Here is a 21978-nt window from a genome sequence, read left to right on the forward strand (position 1 = left end):
ACATGAAACGTGTTTATTAAGAGAATTAAATCACTCACATAGTGAGACTAGACCCAAGCTAAAATCCAAGAGAAGTTATACAAACAGTTGCTGCTTCCATTGTCTCTCTGAACAGATGCTTGTTGCTTATGTACATCAATAAACAAAAGGTTCTTCAGGGAGTATTCTTGAGTTTCAAAGGAATTAAACATGGAACATTGTGAGTATTTCTATTTCTCTATGAACCAACAAGGCAGAATTATGCTGACATTACTGAGATTCAGAAACAAAACAAAAGCAAGTAAGTTCACAAGTGATTTACAGTTTCAGAGTGGTTTGAATAAAATAAAAATAGATTATGGATTTGTGGCAGTAATTGAGGAAAACAGCAGACCTATTGCGAAGTTCTGGAGCGGCAAGTGGGAAAAAAAATACTGAAAGTAATTAAGGTCTTCAACCTTAACATTTTGCAGGTACCCAAAATAATTTAATTGGTCGAATATAAACTATGATGGCACAGTTAAAAAAAAAACTCAAATCTGATGTTAAAAAATTAAATTGCCACTTTTCATATAACGAGGGATGATGAGGTGCAGAAGTGTCCATGACTGATCAAAACCTTCAGGTGTGGATACAAGGTTGTCAGGCCAGGTATCTGATCACCAGGAACATGAAGACGCAGGTCAACAGCATGCCCCCGATCATGATGAACTTATCTTGGGTGGCTCGCCTTTCTATCAGTCTCATCACTGTGTTAGACAGCCCCAACATGTTGGCCACGTCCAGCATCTTCTTATGGGTCCCCTGCGGAGAGCGGAAATAAAGTCATATAAACAGTAGTGATCATGTGTGTTAGATTATGTTATAACAGCATTGTAATTATCGAAACTAATTTGACTGACTTAGGGAGACGTTGGAGTGCCAACGCCCTCCCTGACGCGCCACTCCGTCAGAAGTTTCTCATGGCTAGACAACCAGGCTATGAGTGCTGATCAACAGACACACCCTGATAAGAGGAGGCCTGAAGCAAAACCAGGAAGACCATCTCCTCCCTGGAAACAAGGACTCACCCTCTAGCTGAGCATAATACACACTAACAATAAGGCTATTGTGATGTGGGAACCAGGAACTGGGTCAGGGAACATACATTTAACTTCTAGCTATCCAGGGAATGTACCTTCTGCACGGATTCCTTTATCGATACAAAAAAGTTCGATATTTTCTCGTATTAAATCATATGCACGTACCTTCAGTGTAGATCTTTGATCTCTGAGACCGTTGAGGATGCCACTGCCGCTCCCCAGGAGGTCATCCATGCCTCTGTGCGCGTTGTGCAAGTTGCTGTTTAACTGTAGGGTCTCATCAATGGGGATGGAGGTATCTGCGTCCTATTGAACAAAAACAAACTTCTTTTTAATCCTTCATTAATCAGCTTGAGACATTTTTTTGTGTCACTGAGGAAAGTATCTTGTGATAAACAGACAAAGAGTCAAAGTTTACGGAGCACTATCACTATCATTTTTATCAGAAGACTTGGACCTCTGAATGCTGGATTCATGCCCAATAAAGTGAACTTCATTAGGCCCAACCTGAGCTCTGTAGCAACAGTATGACGCAGTTTACTTCCAACCCTGTTTAAAGTACTTGACTTACGTTAGTTGTGAAGGTACGGCTCATGAGCTCCTCCCTCTCTCTGTCCTGGGACTCTCTGGCGTAGCGTCGGTGCTGGAAATTCTGCAGGGCGCTCCGAAGGTGTTGAACGTCATACTTAAGCTGGTCCACTCGCCTGAGGGAAGGAAAATAATACAGTTGATTTAAATTTAATATCAAGTGGACAAAAGGAATCTCTAAAACAACACAAAATATTCTCTCGCTCCCCTCCTGTATTTATTAAATGACACTTTCTGTTCAAAGTATTTGTAAGTGTTCTGGCTGATGATAACCCTTTTTTTCCTCTCAAATCTCATGTGGTTGGAATGAAGATTTTCTCACAGTCTCCTCTCCTTAGCTTCACTCAGACCCCACTATAGCTCTACTAAGAGATGTGATGTGGGATGGGGTGTACCGTGTCCCCTAAGGCCTGTTTACCCAGCTCAGAAATGAGTCTTTGCCCAATGCAGCAGGAATGCTGGTGATGACGAGGCCGCTGAGGAAATGTTTTTATAGAGCCACGTCGCCGCAGGGTAGGACAGAGCTGCTCGTCTCATCTTCTACCCTGACCTGTGACTTTATGACACACGGCTCATCCCTGTCAGCGCAGAGGGGTTTAAGGCGTCACCATCAGCGGAGTCTATCCAAACTCACAATTTGGCGTTCTGGCGGCGATTTGGTGGTTCCTTGCTGGCCAGGATCTCGAGGCGTTCTAAGTGATTGAAGATCTGGTCGGTTCTAGCCTGCAGTTCATTCTCTAACACTTGAATGATAAAAGAAAAGAAAAAGAGATAATTGGTATGATTGTAGGAAGGAAGACAGCATGACCACGCAAACTTGTTAAATGTTTGAAACTGGGATTTAGTACTTTCAAATTTCATTCACTTTTAATGTTGCTGAGACTGTGGATACCGGTTTATTCCAGTGTGACCAAAAAGGAATGACCCTCTCTCATTAGTAAGAGAATAGGCTTAGTATATACCCTCCTCTGGGTTGAAACACAATTTAATGCATCATTTTGGGAAGGGCAGGAGAGGAGGGGGAGGGTTGTCTACTGCCTGGCTCCCACCATTATCTGGAAGAAGCCCTCCCAGCTTCTGTCACTGCACCCACCACTGCTTCTTCCTGTCCTGGCACCAGCATGGATCATGACTGATTGAGCAGGCACTGACCAAAGAAAACAATCAGCCACTGAGACACCACCTCCCCTCCTTTCATTATATCAAAGTGGCAGCCATAACAAGAATTATGTGCCGAATAGTTCTAAAGAAGCAGTTCAATGGACGCGGATTTAACATTTGATAGCTAGACTGGATGTGAACTGCACATATCTGTTATTCAGTTCTTCCTGGTCAAAAAGAACATTTCATATATCCACAATGACAGTCTTCCTATCTGCAATTGCCCTTTCAGATATCCACATCATTCTCACACGGAAAAATGACTTTTGCCATTCACATGTATTGGGCTTTCAATTCTAGATATCTACAATGTAATTGTATCTAGAATGAACATTCTGGATTTCTGTAATGTAATTCTTACTAGGAAAAACTCCCATTTTAGATATCTGCAATCCAATAGTTACTAGTCATAATTTTAATTTCTGATATCCCAAATGAAAAACCATTCAAGATGTCCATAGTTTAATTTTAACTATCCAAAATATATTCTGACTAGTAAAAATTGTCATTACGGATATGTACAACTGCAATTTTACTCGTAAGAATTACATTACAGATATCCAGAATGTTCATCCTAGATTTCTAATATGTAACTGTAAATATCTAGAATCGAAAGCCCAATATACATGAGTATGAATGACGCTGTGGATATCTAAAATGACAATTGTAGATAGGAAGAATGTCATTGTGGATATTTGAAATCATCATTCTGACTAATAAGAATTTTGACTAGGAGAAATGGTATAATGGATATTCATTCATTCATTCATTCATCTTCAACCGCTTGTCCCTGTCAGGGTCGGGGTCGTGGAGCCGATCCCAGCTGAGTTCGGGCGTGAGGCGCGATACACACTGGACAGGGCGCCTGTCTATCGCAGGGCACAGAGACGCACAGAGACAGACAACCATTCACACCTACGGGCAATTTAGACTCATCAATTAACCTAACACGTGCATGTCTTTGGACTGTGGGAGGAAACCGGAGAACCCGGAGAAAACCCACGCAGACCCGGGGAGAACATGCAGACTCCACACAGAAAGGCCCCAGCCGGGATGCGAACCATCGCTGTGAGGCGACAGTGCTAACCACTACACAACCGTGTAGCGATTCTATCAAATGTTAAAACCGCCTGCCATAGGTGCCAGTAACACACTGATGGTTAGTAGCATGATAACAGAGGGAGAGCTGAATGTGATTGATACTCACAGTGTACTGACTGACGATCCGTCTTCTCCAGGTTTCCCATAAGAGACTGCACCTCCTGGATTTGCCTGATCCAGAATAAAACACAACGTTAATCAGAATCAGCTATAACAGCCAAGTATGCACACATACATGGAATTTTACTTTTGTAGGTGTTCACGCTCTCAGACAGGTAGACATATACAATATAGACACTGAGTACACATAAGTAAAAATAAATAAATTGGGACACGTAGTAAGTTAAATAATAAACACTTAGTTAAATATATAAGTTAAACAACAGACAGTAAAGAATAAACTGTTAGTTTAATATATATTAAGTAGAAAATGTCATCAGATATGTGTAGAGAGACGTATAAGATAACATATATATGACTGTATATGGCAGAAATGAGCAGTAAGATTACATTATTGCACCTAAGTGGTGGATTAATTGTTGCCCAAAAAAAGAAGAAAAGTGTCCAGGTATATATGAGTAGATGAATGCACCACTCCTCCCCTTCTGTCCTCTTTATTTCCTCCTCCCCCCGAGTGAGGAGTTGTAGAATAAAATACTGCATGTATGTAATGTGGAAATAAATAGACAGGCACATGCAGTAAGTTATGGGTATATATACAATATACATATATGTAATATGAAGTAGGGTCTTAAATACAATTATACACATATAAAACAAATGTACAGAACGAACATACTAAATGCAGGAGGTAGTACAACAGATCAGCTATTCAGTAGTGAGATGGCAGAGGGAAAGAAGCTGTTTATAATGTTGTTGTGCCGTATTCAGCACCCCTGAAATGCATTATAGGTGATATTTAGAGGTGATATTCTGGATCAGAAGGCTGTTGTTTCCACCTATAGGAGTAGTTTATATACAGGTAACCCACAACGGTCAGAACATTGGTTACTTACAGTCTTTAAACTATTTTAAAGAGTTTAAAATCACAAACTTGGATAATAGCGAACACAAAACAACACCTTTTTGTATGTTCTGTGGAAATATACCCCAGCCATAATTACAAAATGAATGAAATGGATCTTTTGAGCAAGTTGAATATATTTGATTCAGCGTTTCCTGAATATAATCCCAGCTTTTCTTGCGATTCATAGGTTCATAAGTGTGCTTTTAATGTGGTTACCTGTATATAAACTACTCCTATAGGTGGAAACAACAGCCTTCTGATCCAGAATATCACCTATAATGCCAGGGGGTGCATTTCACGGCAGGGGTGCTGAATACGGCACAACACCGACACCGGTAAACATTTAGGGAACTTCAACGATTAGCTGACTGGACCTTTTATTATTCAATGAGCCCCACTGTGATGATTTAAGTGTTGTGCAGTTAACTGAAGCTGAAGTTAAATCACAGGGAAATAATGCTCGTCAGCTAAGCTAAAAGTGTACACAGTTCCCCACAGAAGACTAACACACTTACTTGTTCGTCTGATGGTAAAGCGTCTCCATATTCTGCGGTTAGTTCAGGCGCTGTGTTTCACTTTGCGTTGTAACGTCGCTTTATTTACAACACCGTTATGCGCACAGGTGGCTCAGCTAGCCAGCTAGCTAGCTAACGGGAGTGGAGTGTACACGTCATCAGCAGAGCCTTTGTGTACGGAAATAGGAAAGCGGAAGTGGTATTCTTTTTGTTTTTGACTAAGGCTCGGGATTTAGAAGTGAATTTAATTCAATTTAAAAATGAGAGAAGGTTGGTTTGGAGGCTTGTGAATAAAATATGTACCAAATTAAAAAAAAAACGAAATACTGAAGACACTTGTTCTTATTTTCATAATAACATATAACATCTTTAAGGGAAAAGCAGTGTGATATGTTGACAAGGGGGAAGAAATAAAAACACAAGTCCGACCAAAATTGCGTTGTGACATTACATTAAAAAAAATATATCCATGCCCCTAAAAAACACAAGAGCTGTCCACATCCATAAACTTTGAAATGAAGGAGTTCACAGGATATATTTTGTGCAGAATTTTGAAATGAGTTTCTTTTTCTTTGTTATGAACGCAGTGTTTGTGCCAATAAAACTTTCCTTGTGGAGAAAATCTCTTTTTGTCTTGAAAAAAAAATTGTCTTATATGTTTATTTTTACATTTCTCGCCCATGTTGATACCATTCAAAAGCAAAACAGATCTGACAAAACACTGTATTCATAACAAAGAAAAAAAACTCATTTCAAAATTCTTCACAAAATATATCCTGTTAACTCCCTCATTTCAAAGTTTATGGATGTGGACAGCGCTTGTGTTTTTATTTCTTCCCCCATGTCAACATATCATACTGCTTTTACCTTACATATGTTATATGTTATTATGAAAAATAAGGACAAGTGCCTTCAGTATTTAGTTCTTTTTTTCATTTGATTTGTTAAATATTTTATTCACAAGCAAAACTTTTCAGCCTCCAAACCAACCTTTTCTCATTTTTAAAATTCAATTAAATTCACTTTATAGGTCCCTAGCTTTCGTCAAAAAGAATGCAGCATTTTTAGACAACTATGAAAATGTATTTTTATATGATTTGATATGTAATTTATGAGAACAAAGATTATTACATACATCTATGTATTGACATGACGATGTTTATTTATTTATTTACTTTAAATTTATATTAGATCCTTGCTGTATTGTGTATTTTTTCTATTCATTGTTTTTTTTAATGTGAAAAGCTCTCATGTGTTCTGTTGTATGTTTGACACTTTCTGTAAAAATTGAATATTTAAATAAAGAAAAAAAATAGGAAAGCGGAAGTCAGTTGGTTATTTTTTTTCATCAAAAATTACAATCATAATAAGACGTACACATAGACAATACAAGGGGGTACGAGGGTAGTATTACCACATGTACAGTAAAATGATAATGATAATGCTAAAAATAAAAAATAAAAAATAATAATAGGAAAGCGGAAGATCTGCTGCGTCACCTGAAAGAGAGAGGGAGAAATAAACGAAGAGTACTCACTCCGCCTCGAGTTTTGGAGACTGAAAATATTGTTGCATATCTGCAATTGAACTTTTGCTCCGCTAGCGACTATTTCTTTTACATTTTTGTGAAGTAAAACCATCTCTAAGGTATATTACCCCTCACAAATGCCATAATTAGTACCCACATTTTAATCGCACGCGTGTCATATGATTTGTTTTTGAATAAACGATCTTTGGCACGAACAAACTGCTGAAGAAACCATGGTGTCAACACCGCAGACAATCGGTGAGAAACCACATCCAAATTCCATTTTATTTAACTTTATCAACTGTTCTTTTTGGCTTTAAATCCTAAATGCTGTGAAACATCACCAAGAAACATGACACCAAATGTTAGCACTGAATGACATGCACACACTGAAGGTATGGTGGCCCACAACAACACCCCATTGTGGACAAGTCAACATGTCGTTCAACAGGTTATTCAAATGATGTTAAACTTCTCAAATTTAAATCTAGGCTGCGGGCTATATTTTCCATTATATTTGATATTCTCTCAAACGTAGTAGCTGACAGGTGTGATGGCAGAGATCCTTTCCCCTACCCAAAGAGAGCATAGTATAATCTGTTGACAAGTAGACATGTGGCAGGAAAGACTCTGTGAAACATGTCCTGGGGCTAGCTTTTGTCAGCTCACCCTGATTCAGTCTAATAAGTATATCCTTTTTTTCCACAGATAGGTGTCGGAATATTCCAGTCTGTCCGTCCACAGGCTTCCTTCTTTGCCTGCGGTCAGAGACACCAAAACTAATGATATCGAACTTTTCAGTAAGTCACAGATCACCGTGTCTGAGGAAAGGAGACAGGTTTGTTTGGGAAGTTGTGAGTACTGTGTGAATGCTGCATGATTGGATTTCCCAGAAGAAGCTGTGAAAGTTTCACAATAGTTCCTTGGTGATTTAGTGGGAAGAGAATCATCCTGGGGCGCTGCCTGGCACTTTCACAAAACCACATCTCAATCACCTCGCTCCAACCCTCCATCACCTCACTGTCTGCTACTAATATGGGAGTGGAGAATCAATTAGAACAGGAGCAAGCAAAGCAAATTCAAGCATCCTTTAACCTAATTAGTGCAGTGAACTATTACAAGCTCCTGTTTGCCAGTGTTTACTTCAGTGCGGACAGTTTTCCGTGGCTGCCTGATGGTACTTGAGTTGATGGTTGTATCTCCAGGCTAGAGACTTCTCAACAGAGGTCCTTTTCACCCACCCCCACATGTCAGAAACCTTGAGATCTGTTCATGCCACTTCTTGCTCTCGCTGTTCACCGTTTTCGGTTGTCATAACACTTCCCCAGGGCAGTGGTTGGATGTGCACAGCTTTAACCAGTTGCTCAGAGGAGGAACGTAGTAGAGCAAGGGAGAAATGCCCCCCCCCCCTTCAAACTATTTCCAAGCAGAACATAAGGCACATTTACTCTCCCTGTCTGTCTGTCTCTCTCTCTCTCTCTCCGTCTTTCTCACTCTCTCAAGGTCGTGGGGTTCTCTCTGTCTGTCCTTTATCTTTCAGCCCTGAGGAAAGGATGAGATGAGCTTACTGGGTTTTCTCCACACCTGAGCACCACGGGCACAAACTGGAATCCAGACTCCAGGTGTGGAGCGCGGTCACGCCACTCCGACTGACCGAGAAAGCACACGTGGTTCCACCTAGTTTGTCACCGCCATAGTTTCACGCATATGCAAGTTATGGGTCTTTCCAGTTCTTACCTCTACCAAGGAAGATGTAGAGTTAGATATTAGTTTTTGGTTAAGATCCAGTAGAAGAAGATTTAATGGTTGAAAAGTATTGAGATCTTTTGCTTAAGTAAAAGTAGCGATACCACTCTGTTAAAATACTCTATTACAAATAAAAGCCCGGCATTCAAAATCTTACTTTAGTAAAAGTACATGAGTATTATCAGCAACGTTTATTTAAAGCATACCCGTTTAGAGTATTGGAATTATCATATAGGCCTGTTATAAATATAATGTTGGGAGAACTAGCTTTCTATAGTATTTATTTGTTAGTTTAATCTATAAAGTATATTTTAGAAACGGTTCACATATTTACATAGAAAATCGTGATCTGAAAAGTAACTAAAACAAAAGTAGTGGAGTAAAAAAGTATAAAATATCCCTTATGTAGTAGAGTTGATATATAAAGTATTGTAGAATGGAAATGTAAAGTACAAGAACATCAAAATTATACTGAAGTGCTTTTTTTGAGTAACATTCTACCATAGGCACTCTAATTTGAATGAAGAAAGACATAAAAAGAAACATGTGAATTCCATGATTGTGAAGCTTAATGTGTATTTTAATGCAGACGTGGATCCAGATCTAGACTAATTTAAAGCCTTGGAATGAGATTTATGTGAGCACAAAATATTAAGGGAAGTATATTTGTATATATGTGTGTGTGCGTGCGTGTGTGTGTTTGCGTGTGTGCGTGCGTGTGCGCGCGTGTGTGTGTGTGTGTGTGTGGTCGCCTCACTGGATCGTTAAATAATGCTATTTCCTGGTGCGAGGCTTTGCTCTTTTGGGGGCTCCAGCTGGAACCAAACAAAATTTAGCGCTGGCTCAGTCTCCCTGTCCTGGTTAGACAACATGGCAGCAGAGTTGTTGTTTGGTAGAGGAAGAAAGCACTCTGTGTACTCCATAACTACGCCCCTCAATTACACTGTTTTGATCATCAAGAGAAAATGATGTGTTATTGAATCACTTCTACACGACATACTTAATGATGTTTTCCAGGCAATATAAAACATCATAATTCTCCTATGATTGCCCAAGACAGACAAAGTGAAGAAGCCAATTATGAGGAGCAAAATCGCCTTGGGTCAACAATTTTTGGATACCAGTCATTTTTTGAAGGCACACTGATCTTCTCACTCCCCCCGAGGGAGATGATCCACTCGTCTTTGAAGCCGTGATGAGACGCTGAATGAAAGCAAATGAGGGCCTGTCAGAGATGACAGGGGGAACTCATAAGCTCCCAGTGTCTCAGTGGGTTCTGGTGGGAACAGGGGCCAGAGGCGGGGCCACAGGGGTACCACAGCCCCCCCTGGGATCTGATTCTACCGGAGTAAGAAGGTGATAGGTTTTTGGCTTGTTCGTATGAGGACCTTTTTATGAAGTGGAATCACAAATAGACACAAAATGACTAAAAGGAGACAAACTTTGACATGCAAAACAACTACAGAGAGACATACTACTAAAACAAAAGCGAAACAACTACAGAGACACATAGCTACTAAGAGATGAAAAAAACAACAGACAAAAATGCAAAATGGCTGCAGAGACACAAAATGACTACAAAGAGACAAAAATACTACATAGGGCTCAAAACAACCCCAAAGAGATGCAAAATAGCTAAAAAGAGACACAAAATGACTGCAAAGCAGCAGCAAAGTGAAGCAAAATAACTACAAAGACACAAAAAACAACTGAGGAAATGCAAAACAACCACAAACAAAAATTGCCAAACAGCTCAAAAGAGCCACAGGATGACTACAAAGAGACGTAAAACAACCGCAGAGACGCAAAACGGCAGAAACAAAACGCAAAATGACCATAAAGAATCACAGAGAGATGTGACACTTATGTTACCTGTTGTGTTATAATCTGTCCCTGTCTGTGTGTTATTTGGATTAAATCGCTATTGACTGATATTGTTTAATGTTATAATATTTAAAGTCGTTTATTTGGCATTCATTGCGATTGTGTTTATTGAGTAGAGAAAAGGGTAGGCTACCTTTCCCAGTGAGAGAAGGTGATCAGCATCATTGTTTCCCGCTCTTGTCCCCCCCCCCCCGGCTTTATTTTGTCTGATCTCAAAGAGCATGCAGTGATCATACAGCTGTCAGACACTCACACACGCATACAGCCCTGTGGCCATACCACCTGTGACATCCAGACCTCTGAGGATGAGAGATGCCGTCCACCTGTGGTTGGATGACAGCTCAGCCAGGATTGGAACACAAACAGCAACATGGCACGGAGCTTAACGCTGGGCTTCCCCTGCCTGACAGCTTCCTACCCATAGTCATGCATCATGCACCCACTCACAACCACAATGCGTGATCAAGTCACATGTGTCAGTTAGCCGGAGTGTGCGGTTTGCAGAGCTCAAAAGGTAATACATTTTGATTGCACATTATTGTGAATCAGAAACCTTTAAATGACAGTAATGATTTAATGAGCAAGAGCACTCTTGGACATAAAGACAGCACACATGTGTGCGGATGTAAATATTACAAATAATCACAGACGGCATTCCAGACTGATTTTCTAGAAATGTTGCTGGTTGAGAGAACACATAGCTCTTCCCTTTATCTGTGTTTTTCTCAGTTGGATATTGTTGATCTGAGAAAGCATTGTTTCGGTTGTAATGGAGGTCAGTGTGTGTGTGTGTGTGTGTTGCAGCTGAGAGAAAGGCAGAGGAGTACCATATATTGAGCATGGGGAGTCAGTTATGAAGGTGCATGAGGTGTTATCATGTCCTATCACAGCAGCTGCAATGTAAACCCCGCCGTTTGCGCTGCAGGTGTTTCTGTGGAGCCGCATGGGAACAGCCTCCCCCAGGAGTTTCCCAGAAGTGGGTGGGAGGTGTTTGCAATCCAGAACCCAAAGATATTTCTTGAATGTCATAGAAAGATAGAAAACCTGCCAATATTTATATAATTTTTGTAAAGCTGAAAGCAAACGATTTGTGAATCAAATAATACTATAATAAATAAAGACTTAAAATGTTTTTAAAAGTGGGGTTGTTAGGTACTAGACAGGAGAACTGGCATGAAAGCTAAGCAATGTACTGCGGTGGATGGGGGCAGCAGCTACCCGTATTTTAGCCACCTCAAATTTTTTTTTATCAAAAACACTTAAAGTGTAAGCTATGTTCGGAATATTTTCACCGGTTAGTTTGTTTGTTTCGTTTTCTTAGTCCTAACCCTTTAAAACACCACATTCACAATAACATTCAGACACTTAAATGATTGAGGGAGCGGTAGACCAGCAACTCCTGTGTTCTGCAAGGTTCAATGACTGTTCTTGTCAATGGAGTCTGGTGGCTTTGAGGAGAGCATCTTCAGTTCCCCCAGCATAAACGTAAACAGGACTGTCTGAAGGGCAAGGTAAAGCTGTGGAAATATTCTAAATATCACGTCAGTTAAACTAAAATAATTATATTGCATATGGATAAAATACATGTATTTATCAAAATACACGCTGAGGAATTTTCTGTCTGCCTAATCATTGTTTGAGGAGGAAGACTCCGGGTTTACAGGCTAGACTCTGGAACTAGTGAACTGTCTGTTTACATTAGGTGTATTACATTTTATTCCTATGCATACTATAATACAGATCTATTCTGCTCTGATATTTCTTTTTCTCTGTCGTCAGGTGAAAATCCATCATTTCAACCCTGCTGCTTGCTCAATTGACCATCATGCATGTATACACCACCTCTACACCCGTGTGTCTCATCATCCATTGTAAGGAGCTCAGCCACCATCCACCAGTCCACCCCAGCCTCTGCGTTAGACCCCCCCCATAGAGGTATGCACTCAGCCTTGTCATAGCTCTAGGCAGTGCATGTTCTTGTTGTGGGTTGAGCAATTGCATTAGTCATTTCACATTCCAAATTCCTACCCCATGCTGTATTCACAACTCTATCTCTCTCTTTTTCTGCACCAAATCCACTTTCTTCCTCCTCCTCATCCTCTTCATCATTATTTTGACTCTTATGTGCCATGTCAGGGTGTTTGTGGGGATTAGGCCCAGCACTGATGCTATCTAAGCACCTTCTCTTCAGAAGGCGGAAGTCTCGTCCAGTTTAGATGTTTGACCTGAGGCTCAGAGGTTCCGATTACAGGACGAGACTGCGCTTTGTGTCCTTGAGCAAAGTATCTACCAAGCCTTCAACGCTTCGGTTAACATCTACTGTTCTTACACAAATGAGTGATGTATAAACCCGAAAGCTATGTATCTTGCTTTGGATAATATCTTTTTTTTTTTATGCCAAGTCAAGCAAATCTAATACATATCTCGAAAAAATGCCTCAGCCCCTGGATGGTGTGCCAATTCATCTTCATCCATCAGAGTGCAGTTTACTGCTGCAGCACAGCCCAGCATAGTAACCTTTACCTGAACCAGGCCTAGGCAGACACAAGAGATAGTGTTACCACCAGCGTCACCCTACATTGTCTATGTCATTCAGAGTCTCAGGGTGACAGAGAGAGAAGCTCCAGCAGACAGCAGGCCAGACGGCCCGCACAGGAAAACCCAACTGCAAACACACACTCACATATCACTCCTGTTGAAGTGACCACAGGTGTGCACATGGCAAGTATGCACACACACATATGCAAAAACCTTTCTGCCCTCACCTGTCTGCTGTCAGGACTGTTTCAAACACACACATGCTTGCATATTGCACCCCTGCTCGGTCCAACCCCCCACCCCGCTCAAAGCAGCCACCCTCAGGGCTTGTGCGTGCGAATCCGGCTGTGGACTCAGCAGCCCCCATCGCTGAACCCCCTCCACTCAGAGTAGTGAGGGAAATGAAGGCTTTAGGAGTTCATTATAAAACAACAACAGCAGCAGCAGGGGATAGGCCTCCTGGGGCCACAAACTATCCCTTCTCATCCCTCCATCCTCATCTTTCTCCTTTATGTCCCTCAATATCTCAACCCTGGTCCACCCTGCTCTCTGCGACACACTCCGCTCTCTTATCCCACAGCTCTGCTGAGAAGAACACAGCGTTTTGAAAATGCACGGTTAAATGAAGTTAAATATTGATCCGCAATATTATAATATGACCGGTTAATATAGTGAGTCAGTAGAGTCTCAGCATATGAACTCGTCTGACCTGACGGCTGACGCGTTTATGTATCACTGAAATGAAGTTTTTTCAACTTTATTGTCGAAGAGGGGAAATTAATATTGAGGCATAGGTTTATATTGGTAATAAAATACTGTTATTAGATAGACAAACAAAACATATTGTTGCTGTCTACGTACCTCAAAAATGAAAACTTTTCGTAAGCTTAGAAAAATAGCCTCGTCTTCAGCTTTGTGACCATGTATTTGTCAGCCAGTCCAGTGGGTTTTAACATGGTGTATTTAACTTTGGAAGTGTGAGAGTTTCTCGACCCATAAATTTACACTTAATCCGTCTATTTATCTGAAAAGTTAAAGAACTGCCAGAATTGTAGATGCATGGTTTTCATTGGACAGATAAAGCTTTTAGTGCTCAAGCTTTAAGCAATCATCACAATTTAGGAATCTTAAAAAAGTAACTTTAAAAACACTTTCTCTAACATGTTTCCTTTTTGACGAGGAAAACATTTCAGCCTTTCTTACTAACCCCAAATTGAGTGGCTCATCTCATATTTGTATCCCTTTTTTCTTACACAAAAGTGGCATATTCTTGCCCCTAAGACATGCAGTATACTCATCATACTGAGAGATATAATTGGCTCCAACAATATAATATACTGTATATCCATTCTAAGGATTTTTGAGGTCATTGAACCTGTGAGAAAAACTTTTGAAATCATCCTATAATTCACTGCAATACTTGGGGTCTCTGGTTGATGTTCTAATAAGGAATAATAATGTGTAATCATAGTAATTAGAGAGCAACATCAAAAGCACCAGAGCACACACACACATACACACACACACACACGATTAATGCCTCATACAATAGCCCACTGTATGCTGCAGTTTGATGCCCTGCAAATGAGTGGAAAGTTATGATTCACGGATAATAGCACGTAAACTGCTCTCATCGTCATTCTGGGGGCAGCACGACGTTACTTTCTACTGGTGAACCGGGGGTCAAACGCTCGCATTCTTCTGAGTCATCACCTTTGTCATCATCGTCATTATGATTATCATCATGGTTGTGTGTGCCGGCTAGAGGCACAACACCTGTATGCGTGCCCTCCACCCACTCACGCTCCTCTCCTTTTTACGGGGCGGTTGAAGGTGATGCAGCGAGACCACAGTCCTTTCAGATGAAAAGGAGGGCTGGGCAGTATCAGCAGGAAGTGGTTTTGCTCAACTGATGCAGGGCGCGGAGTTTCAGGCAGGTGTATGGCACTCGCCTGCCTGTTACGTGTGGAGTGTGCGTGCATGAGTGTGTGAAGGCACGGTTGAGGTCGACCGCCTGCGGCAACTGAACAAGACACAACAAACACACAGCTCTTACAAATTTATGTCCATTTATTAATCTTATTTATTTTTTAAATAAGAATATAATGCAAAAAAAAACATTTGAAATCTGGAGATATGTGTTACCAAATTCAAAAAGAACTGTACAAATACCTAAAATGATAAAAACAAATGTAATGGACAGGACTCTGCATAGCTCATAAATCTTACTGATATTTGCCAAAAGATGAAGTGAGGTAGAAAATTACAATTCCACATTGTCATACGCCTGGAGCCCTGATATGAGTTATAGTCATATCATATATACAGTTTAGAATCACTCAAAGAAACATAAACTGGCCGATTAAAATAAACCTTTTGGGTGCAACGCGTACTTTTGACCTGCACACATGGACACATGAGAGTTGTCTTGGATGCAAGGATAAGTGAGTAAACATGGGGATTTTTCTTTGATTAGCAATTTGGGAAAATAAGGAGCATGATTAGCCCACTTCAAAGGCATTTAGAAACAAAGATGTGGCTAAATGAGACTTTGAAGACCAAATAGTTCAGTCGGGCAATTTTAAACTTGAAAGTATAGCACGAGGGTGTTTCTAAAAATAGAAGAAATACGAGAGGATGAATGGTATGTTCGGAAATTAAGTGTTTTTCACTCTTTTGTTTTTCAAAGAAGTGTTTGGTGTTTCCCTCACTATTACCCGGGGTATTTCCCTTTGTTCTGTTGAGCACACATTAGGCTACATGTAGAGATTTCCATAGACATTTCCATAAGAGCAACTGAAACCCAGCTTGTTTCTTTACATAATAACCTCGGTTAATGCATGTTACGATGCATATCACCCTCCAGTAGCTTCCAGTGATTCTGTTAAAACGCATATGTAGACCTTTAACATTTATTCTAACGTCTATGATTATACACTTTGTATCATATGTAGCAAGAGTAAGTGCTTCTTTTTTTTTTTTAATCGGGAATGAACTCCTTAAATTTCTCCACAGCAGACAGAAAGACAGACAGGTGGATTCCTTTTTACGGCTGTTTTAGCCTTAGTTGCAACACAACAAAAAGGTTAAAGTGTGAAGCAGCAGTACAACAGACAATGACTGATACAATAAATAGTCAAGTGGAAGGGGGCCGATGCGGTTACAATACAAAGTCACTGTCAGAGCTTCCCTTTAGATGGGGTGTGACGTACTGCTGGTGACGTCCAGTCCAGTCCAGTACCTGTTTTAAGAGCTCATTTCCCTCCGTCCCAGAGGAGTGGAGGAGTTTCAGTGCATCCAACGAGAGAAAAGCAGTGTAGTTTGAAAACGCACCTACAGTAAGCTGCTGCGTATGAAATCGGTGGTGATTAGCAAATAACCAGCAATATTCTAAAGTTACTAATGTGTATTCCTCCCCATATAACATGCATGTCAGGATGGAGATCTGCAAAGACCTGCTCTGATGTGAGATCCCTCAGTGTCTCAGAGTGTATAGGAGCTTCTGCCAGGTGTCTCTCACTTGTTTTCCAATGGATCGTTCTTTTGCAAGTCTTTGCATACGGCCTACATTTCTTCTATCTCATCATCTTTTATGTGTTTTTGCAGGTGTACACCTCCTCCTCTCTCACACATGTCTGACACTCCACGTGGCAGCACCAGCGCACCTGGCAGTGGCAGGAAAGGCTGGTGAGGCGCATGGCTGTGTTGTAACCGCGTCCGCAGCACAGACTCTGACAACTGGTGTCTTTGGCACACGACCGGCCACCCGTACCCGGGGAGTATCGCGAGGGTCTGCAGAAGCTGGGGGAGTCTTCTAGGTAGACCAGGTCAGTAGTGCGAAGGCTCTGGCGACGGGGCCCGGCGAGCTCTGTCTCCCCGGTGGCTGCGTTGGTGACACTCAGCACTCGCACTGCAGTGTCATACCTGTACTTCAGCAGCCGTCCGGTGTCGTGGAACGGAGACAGCTGCTTCCAGCAAGTCCGTACGGCACACGAGCCAGAGACACCGTGGCACTTACACGTTGTTTTCAGCCCACTCTTCACTGCCTGAGATAGGAGGAAAAAAAGAAAGGGAGGGGGAAAAAAGCAGAGATGTCACTTCTTTGAGTTTGATTCATTACTTTGCCTCTTATCTGGGAGGTCTATCTGGACAGAGTGAGACAGTTTCCTGAAGGTTGGGTAGGGGGTTTGGCGTTGCAGTCTGTGGATAATGCGCCTATAGCCCACCTCAGTCAAAACTTTTGACATAATGGATTGAGGGGGACTGTTCAGAATGCTGTATTTCATTTACCTCACATTTCTCATTTGGACAGCTCTTGCAATTTTTTTTTTCACATGTGTTGAAACTAGCTCAGTCTGCTTCTCTCCTGTCTCTTTTCCCTAAAGCCCGAGGCAGAGGTGACAAACAGTGCAGACAGTGGAATCTCTCCACCCTGTTCTTTGTACATGCCTGCTCATGGAAAACATTGATAAGAATTTCTGTGCAAGAAGTGCCAAAAAAACGCAGCAGTGGTCTGCGACGGTTTACCCTAATGTAGGTTAATAGTTCACTGAGCTTGATGGTCAGGGATGAGAGCGCGATCACTCAGCCTGAGAGCTGCTGTCTTGGAGGGGGCCAGAGACAGGTCATACAGAGGGAGCCAGAGGGTACTTCTAGGGTTGAAAAGTACTGCTCAGTTCCTCCCTTTGCAGGTATGAACCCCTCAGGGGCTGCAGAGCACCATTACTGAGAGATGAGGGGGGGTGGGGGGGGGGGGGTAACCACTTCATGTTTTTGTTAACATGGCTCGTGGTCTCTTCTCGGCCACATTGGTGTAAAGTGAGGAAAACATTTAACTCAGTATAGATGAGATAAGAACCTAAGTTCTTCCTGTTGTTTTTTTCTTTTTGTCTCCACGCACTCTACCTAGGTGTGAGCTGCAGGAGAAGGACCCTGGGGCCTGCCATTTCAGAGCTACACAGTGGTGGTTATGAACATTAGGTGGATTTATGAAGAGCACAGTGATCCAGTAAGTGGAAAAAAATGCTTGCTCGTATATTAAAAAGAGGCCACGGTTATAATCGTTCTCTCCGACATGAGACCTTTAATTTTCTTTAGGCCCGCACAGCAAGCTTTATCATGTCTGAGAACACCTGGCTCCAACGATCCCACAGCCGTCTTGTCTCCCTGCTACACTGCCTCACCCTCTGTATTATCCACCAAGGCCAATGACGGCAGCAAATAAAGGCGGCGTTTGTCTGGCTGGCACTGTGAAAAATATACAGGTGAGGATTACATTTCTGTATCCTCTGATGGCGCTGGAGTGTGCCAGAGGTATAATTGTAATGTTAAATTGCAGCCCAACTAATTGAGCTAAGTGTGGCTCAGGTATACGTTATGTTTGGGATGCCTGGGGCTCGGGAGGCAACTTCTCCATAAAGGGAAGTGGAGGCTGTTTTCCACTGAAGCACATTTGATGTAATATTTCAACTCCTTTGGATGAATTTTATTCACACTCACCCGAATTCCAACGTTGATGTTGTGGGTGTCGACTTGAGCCCTCAGGTCTTTGCTGACCCTCTTTTGGCCGAGAAACTTCTTGAGAAACTTGGTGCTGTATTTCAGGTTGTCCCCGCAGACCCCCCACTGCCACGCTTCTCGATGCTGGATGCCGGGGGAGTCGTCACATGTGCACCTCTCCATTCGGCCCGAGCTGCACGCTTTGGCTAATGCATGGGTCAATGCCGCGGAGGACACTGCCAGTAGGATGGCAGTCTCCTTGAATGCTGGTAAAAGACGTCAGAGGAGGTGGATTCATTTTGTGTAAAAAAAAAAATTAAAATGTGCATCAGTGTGTTTAGGGCACATTTAAAGAGATAAATATACAGAGCTTTGAATCCAAGAGTGGCAATTAAAACATGTGTTCTGAGCCCGAACTGTGTATAGTTTAAGGGATCCATTCTTAGTTTACAATCATGATCAAAATGTCTTTTGTGCCACTGAGTACAGCCTTTAAGCCAACATGTTTACAAAGAGCTCACTACGTTGTCAGGGTTTACTCCAACCTCAGCATTATTCTGCAAGTTTTCTTGTGTCATAATTCCTCTTCTGACCTTTTCATTTTGGTTACGCACTGTTATTTGCTTCACCCAGAGCCGTCACCAGGGTATATTTTGATCCAATTAATTATTATTTTGACTAGGAAGGATTTTCCCAGATGAAAGTTAGTAATCATGCCACCCTTTTCCTCTGGGAATGGGCGCTTTCCCGAGATAAAAATAACCACAGGGCTTGAGCACTCTGCACCGCACCACATTTCTTGGCTTTCTACTCCCTCATTACCTCCATGCTGACCTGTTCGTGTTCTCCCACACGCTGATATCCATATGTATAAGGCAGTCTCTGTGCACAGCAGACCTTCAGGGGACTTGAGTTATATCCAATATGGTGATTTGGTATGGGCATATCTTTTTTTTTTTTTTTCCAGTTTAGCTAATCAATGGTTGTTTCAGGTCATGGAAACCGGTATTCAAGTACACAACTTTTGGAAAACTTTTTTCAGGCGTTGTATCGAGTCAAGGGACTGTGCAGAAAATCTTAAGGAACAGAAATTAAAAGGATTTAAAGGTGTCACCTGGTGTCATTGTCACAAATACTTTGGTCCAACACTTGCTCAAAGTATCTGTAACCTTAAATAACATACAGCTGCTGTGTCACAACTGGAAAACGTATACTAGCAATCCCTCCAGCTGCTAAAAAGATTACTACATGAGTAGTTAAAGCTATTTTCTATGTTGTAAAAGAAGTGACAGAGTAAGAAAATAAGTCAGAACAGATACTTTAAAAACGATTTTGTTTTTCATTTTATCCTTAAAGAGACAGACATAATGTAATATTCTAATACTATTTTCTGTGATAATCAACATGATTTTATATGAAAATACATGTTTTAGATGTTTACATTCGACCCCAGTTCGGTGTCCTGCAGAGACACTTTAGCAGGACACATAGAAAACATACTGCATGTCGTCTAAGGCAGTGATGGAGATTTAAAAAAAAAAAAAAAATCTGTTATGCACCTGTCTCACTTGACCGAAATAAAGATAAAACACATAGTAGAGACTGCGCAACTCGAAGGTGTGAGGTTCGAACCCAGCACTCCCCGGAAGGCGGTTCAACTAAATACTGTACAGCGTGTTGAAATGTTCTTCTTACCTCTTTTCAGAAGGCTTCCCCGGCCATCCAGACTGCAGTTCCAGCGCTCGTTCCTGAACTGATACCGACACTCCAGGAGGCTGAGGCGCACCGACTCCCGCAGCGTCTCGGCCAGACCAGGCTCCCTGCGACACAGCCTCTTCTGCCGCCGGGTCAGAGTCATCTGCTCACACTGCTTCAGGTGGGCCTTGCCTGTCGGTGATTCATTAGAAAACGGACCTGGTAAAAACACCAAGGGTTCTCGACCTGTCAGCCTGGGAGTGGAAATAATAATAAAAACAACACGTTAGAGATTATACATTTTGCGAGTTGCAGTTGTAAGTAAACGTTTGACAAATGCAAAGCGTTTTTCAAACTTTTACAAAAATTGCGGGACTATGCGATCACGGTGAATTATTTGCTGTTTTACGCTGTTTCTCAGTCTTGCCATCTGAAAAAAATCAGATGTATTCTTTTAGTTTTCCTGATTAATACCAATCTGTAAAAACAAGAACGCCAATTCAATAGATCCTGGAATAAAACGCATAAAAATAGATTCATTCTGATTAATTTGGTTGAAATACGTCTTAAATTACGATGGTTGTGTTTTATTGCAACGAATTAGCATTACAATTTGCAAAACTGTAGCAGTTTCGCAACAACACAATAACAAATGCAGCTCATCCGTTTGCGCACAACATAGGCGTGCGTAATTCGGCTAAAGTTTGTGATGTTTTGATCTCCTCTAAGGGTTAAAAGCAGAGGCAATTAATGAATGTGAAAAAAAGGAATTCGGCTGACCCAAAATAAGCTGCAGTGTGCGAGAGAAGGATGCAGAGTGCAACGAGTCGCAATAGGCAGGCGGTCCGTGGGAGCCTGGAGCGCATGGTGCCGGGTTGGCGCTGCTCTTCATCTCGCTGATTCTTCAACGGAGAAAGTCTGTGCCGTCTGGTCGGCGCACCTCTTTAAGCGCCCCCACATGCACACAGACTTTCAATCCGATCCGCCAGACCCAGTGGTCCGCTGGGAGGCAGGGCCCTTTGGGAAAGAGAGGGGGGCATCATCCTCCCGCACCCTCATTGGATTCCCTCAATATTGTTACTGTATGTTCCCTCCCACTGTAACGCCACCCAGGCGGACGGGGCTGCGAAATGACCGTGTTCACCTGCTGTGATGTAGAAAACTCGAACGCACCTGGGTACCAATGTTTACATCTTTTGCCGTCCTGGTTACGCACTAGAATCACAACCTCAACTCGAGATTTTTCTTTATAGTCAGGGTGTATTTTGACAAATCTTTTTGTGTGTCAGAGGTTTCTTTGAGGTCAGCCAGTCTGTTAATCTGTTGCATAAATTGTCATTCTGTTGATCAGCAGTCTTCTAGTATCTTTTAAAGCAGCATGATGGTTTCACAGAACCCAGACCCCAAGTTTAACCCACAAAGACAGCATCCATCCATCCTGAAGTGTCCTTGACCATGGAGAACGCAACATGAGAATTCCCCCCACTTTAGACACGTAAGTGATTACATTATAATCATTGCAATTATGCAGCTAAATCCACCAATCTTGCAAACAAATTAAAGTACAGCATTCAAGAGACGCCTGTGGATGAGAAATAAATGATCCATGAAGCCAGAGATTAAAGGAGACAGAAA

General features: G+C 41.7%; 2 protein-coding genes across 2 annotated transcripts; both read right to left on the bottom strand.

Moving 5' to 3' along the window:
• Positions 1-59: 59 nt before the first annotated feature.
• On the bottom strand, positions 60-5590 carry gosr2 (golgi SNAP receptor complex member 2). The gene is made up of 6 exons (XM_083931826.1): positions 5454-5590; positions 4018-4082; positions 2284-2392; positions 1633-1765; positions 1227-1367; positions 60-783 (listed from the first exon to the last, which is right to left on the bottom strand). Exons 1-6 carry the CDS (start codon positions 5480-5482, stop codon positions 622-624), a joined length of 639 nt encoding a protein of 212 aa, XP_083787952.1. The 5' UTR covers positions 5483-5590; the 3' UTR covers positions 60-621.
• Positions 5591-15316: 9726 nt separating this feature from the next.
• Positions 15317-21396, bottom strand: wnt9b (wingless-type MMTV integration site family, member 9B). The gene is made up of 4 exons (XM_083931664.1): positions 21124-21396; positions 20344-20597; positions 18649-18914; positions 15317-17195 (listed from the first exon to the last, which is right to left on the bottom strand). Exons 1-4 carry the CDS (start codon positions 21207-21209, stop codon positions 16740-16742), a joined length of 1062 nt encoding a protein of 353 aa, XP_083787790.1. The 5' UTR covers positions 21210-21396; the 3' UTR covers positions 15317-16739.
• Between the last annotated feature and the right edge of the window lie 582 nt (positions 21397-21978).

This window comes from Echiichthys vipera (genome assembly GCF_963691815.1).
Source record: "Echiichthys vipera genome assembly, chromosome: 17".
In the NCBI taxonomy this organism is placed as follows: Eukaryota; Metazoa; Chordata; class Actinopteri; order Perciformes; family Trachinidae; genus Echiichthys; species Echiichthys vipera.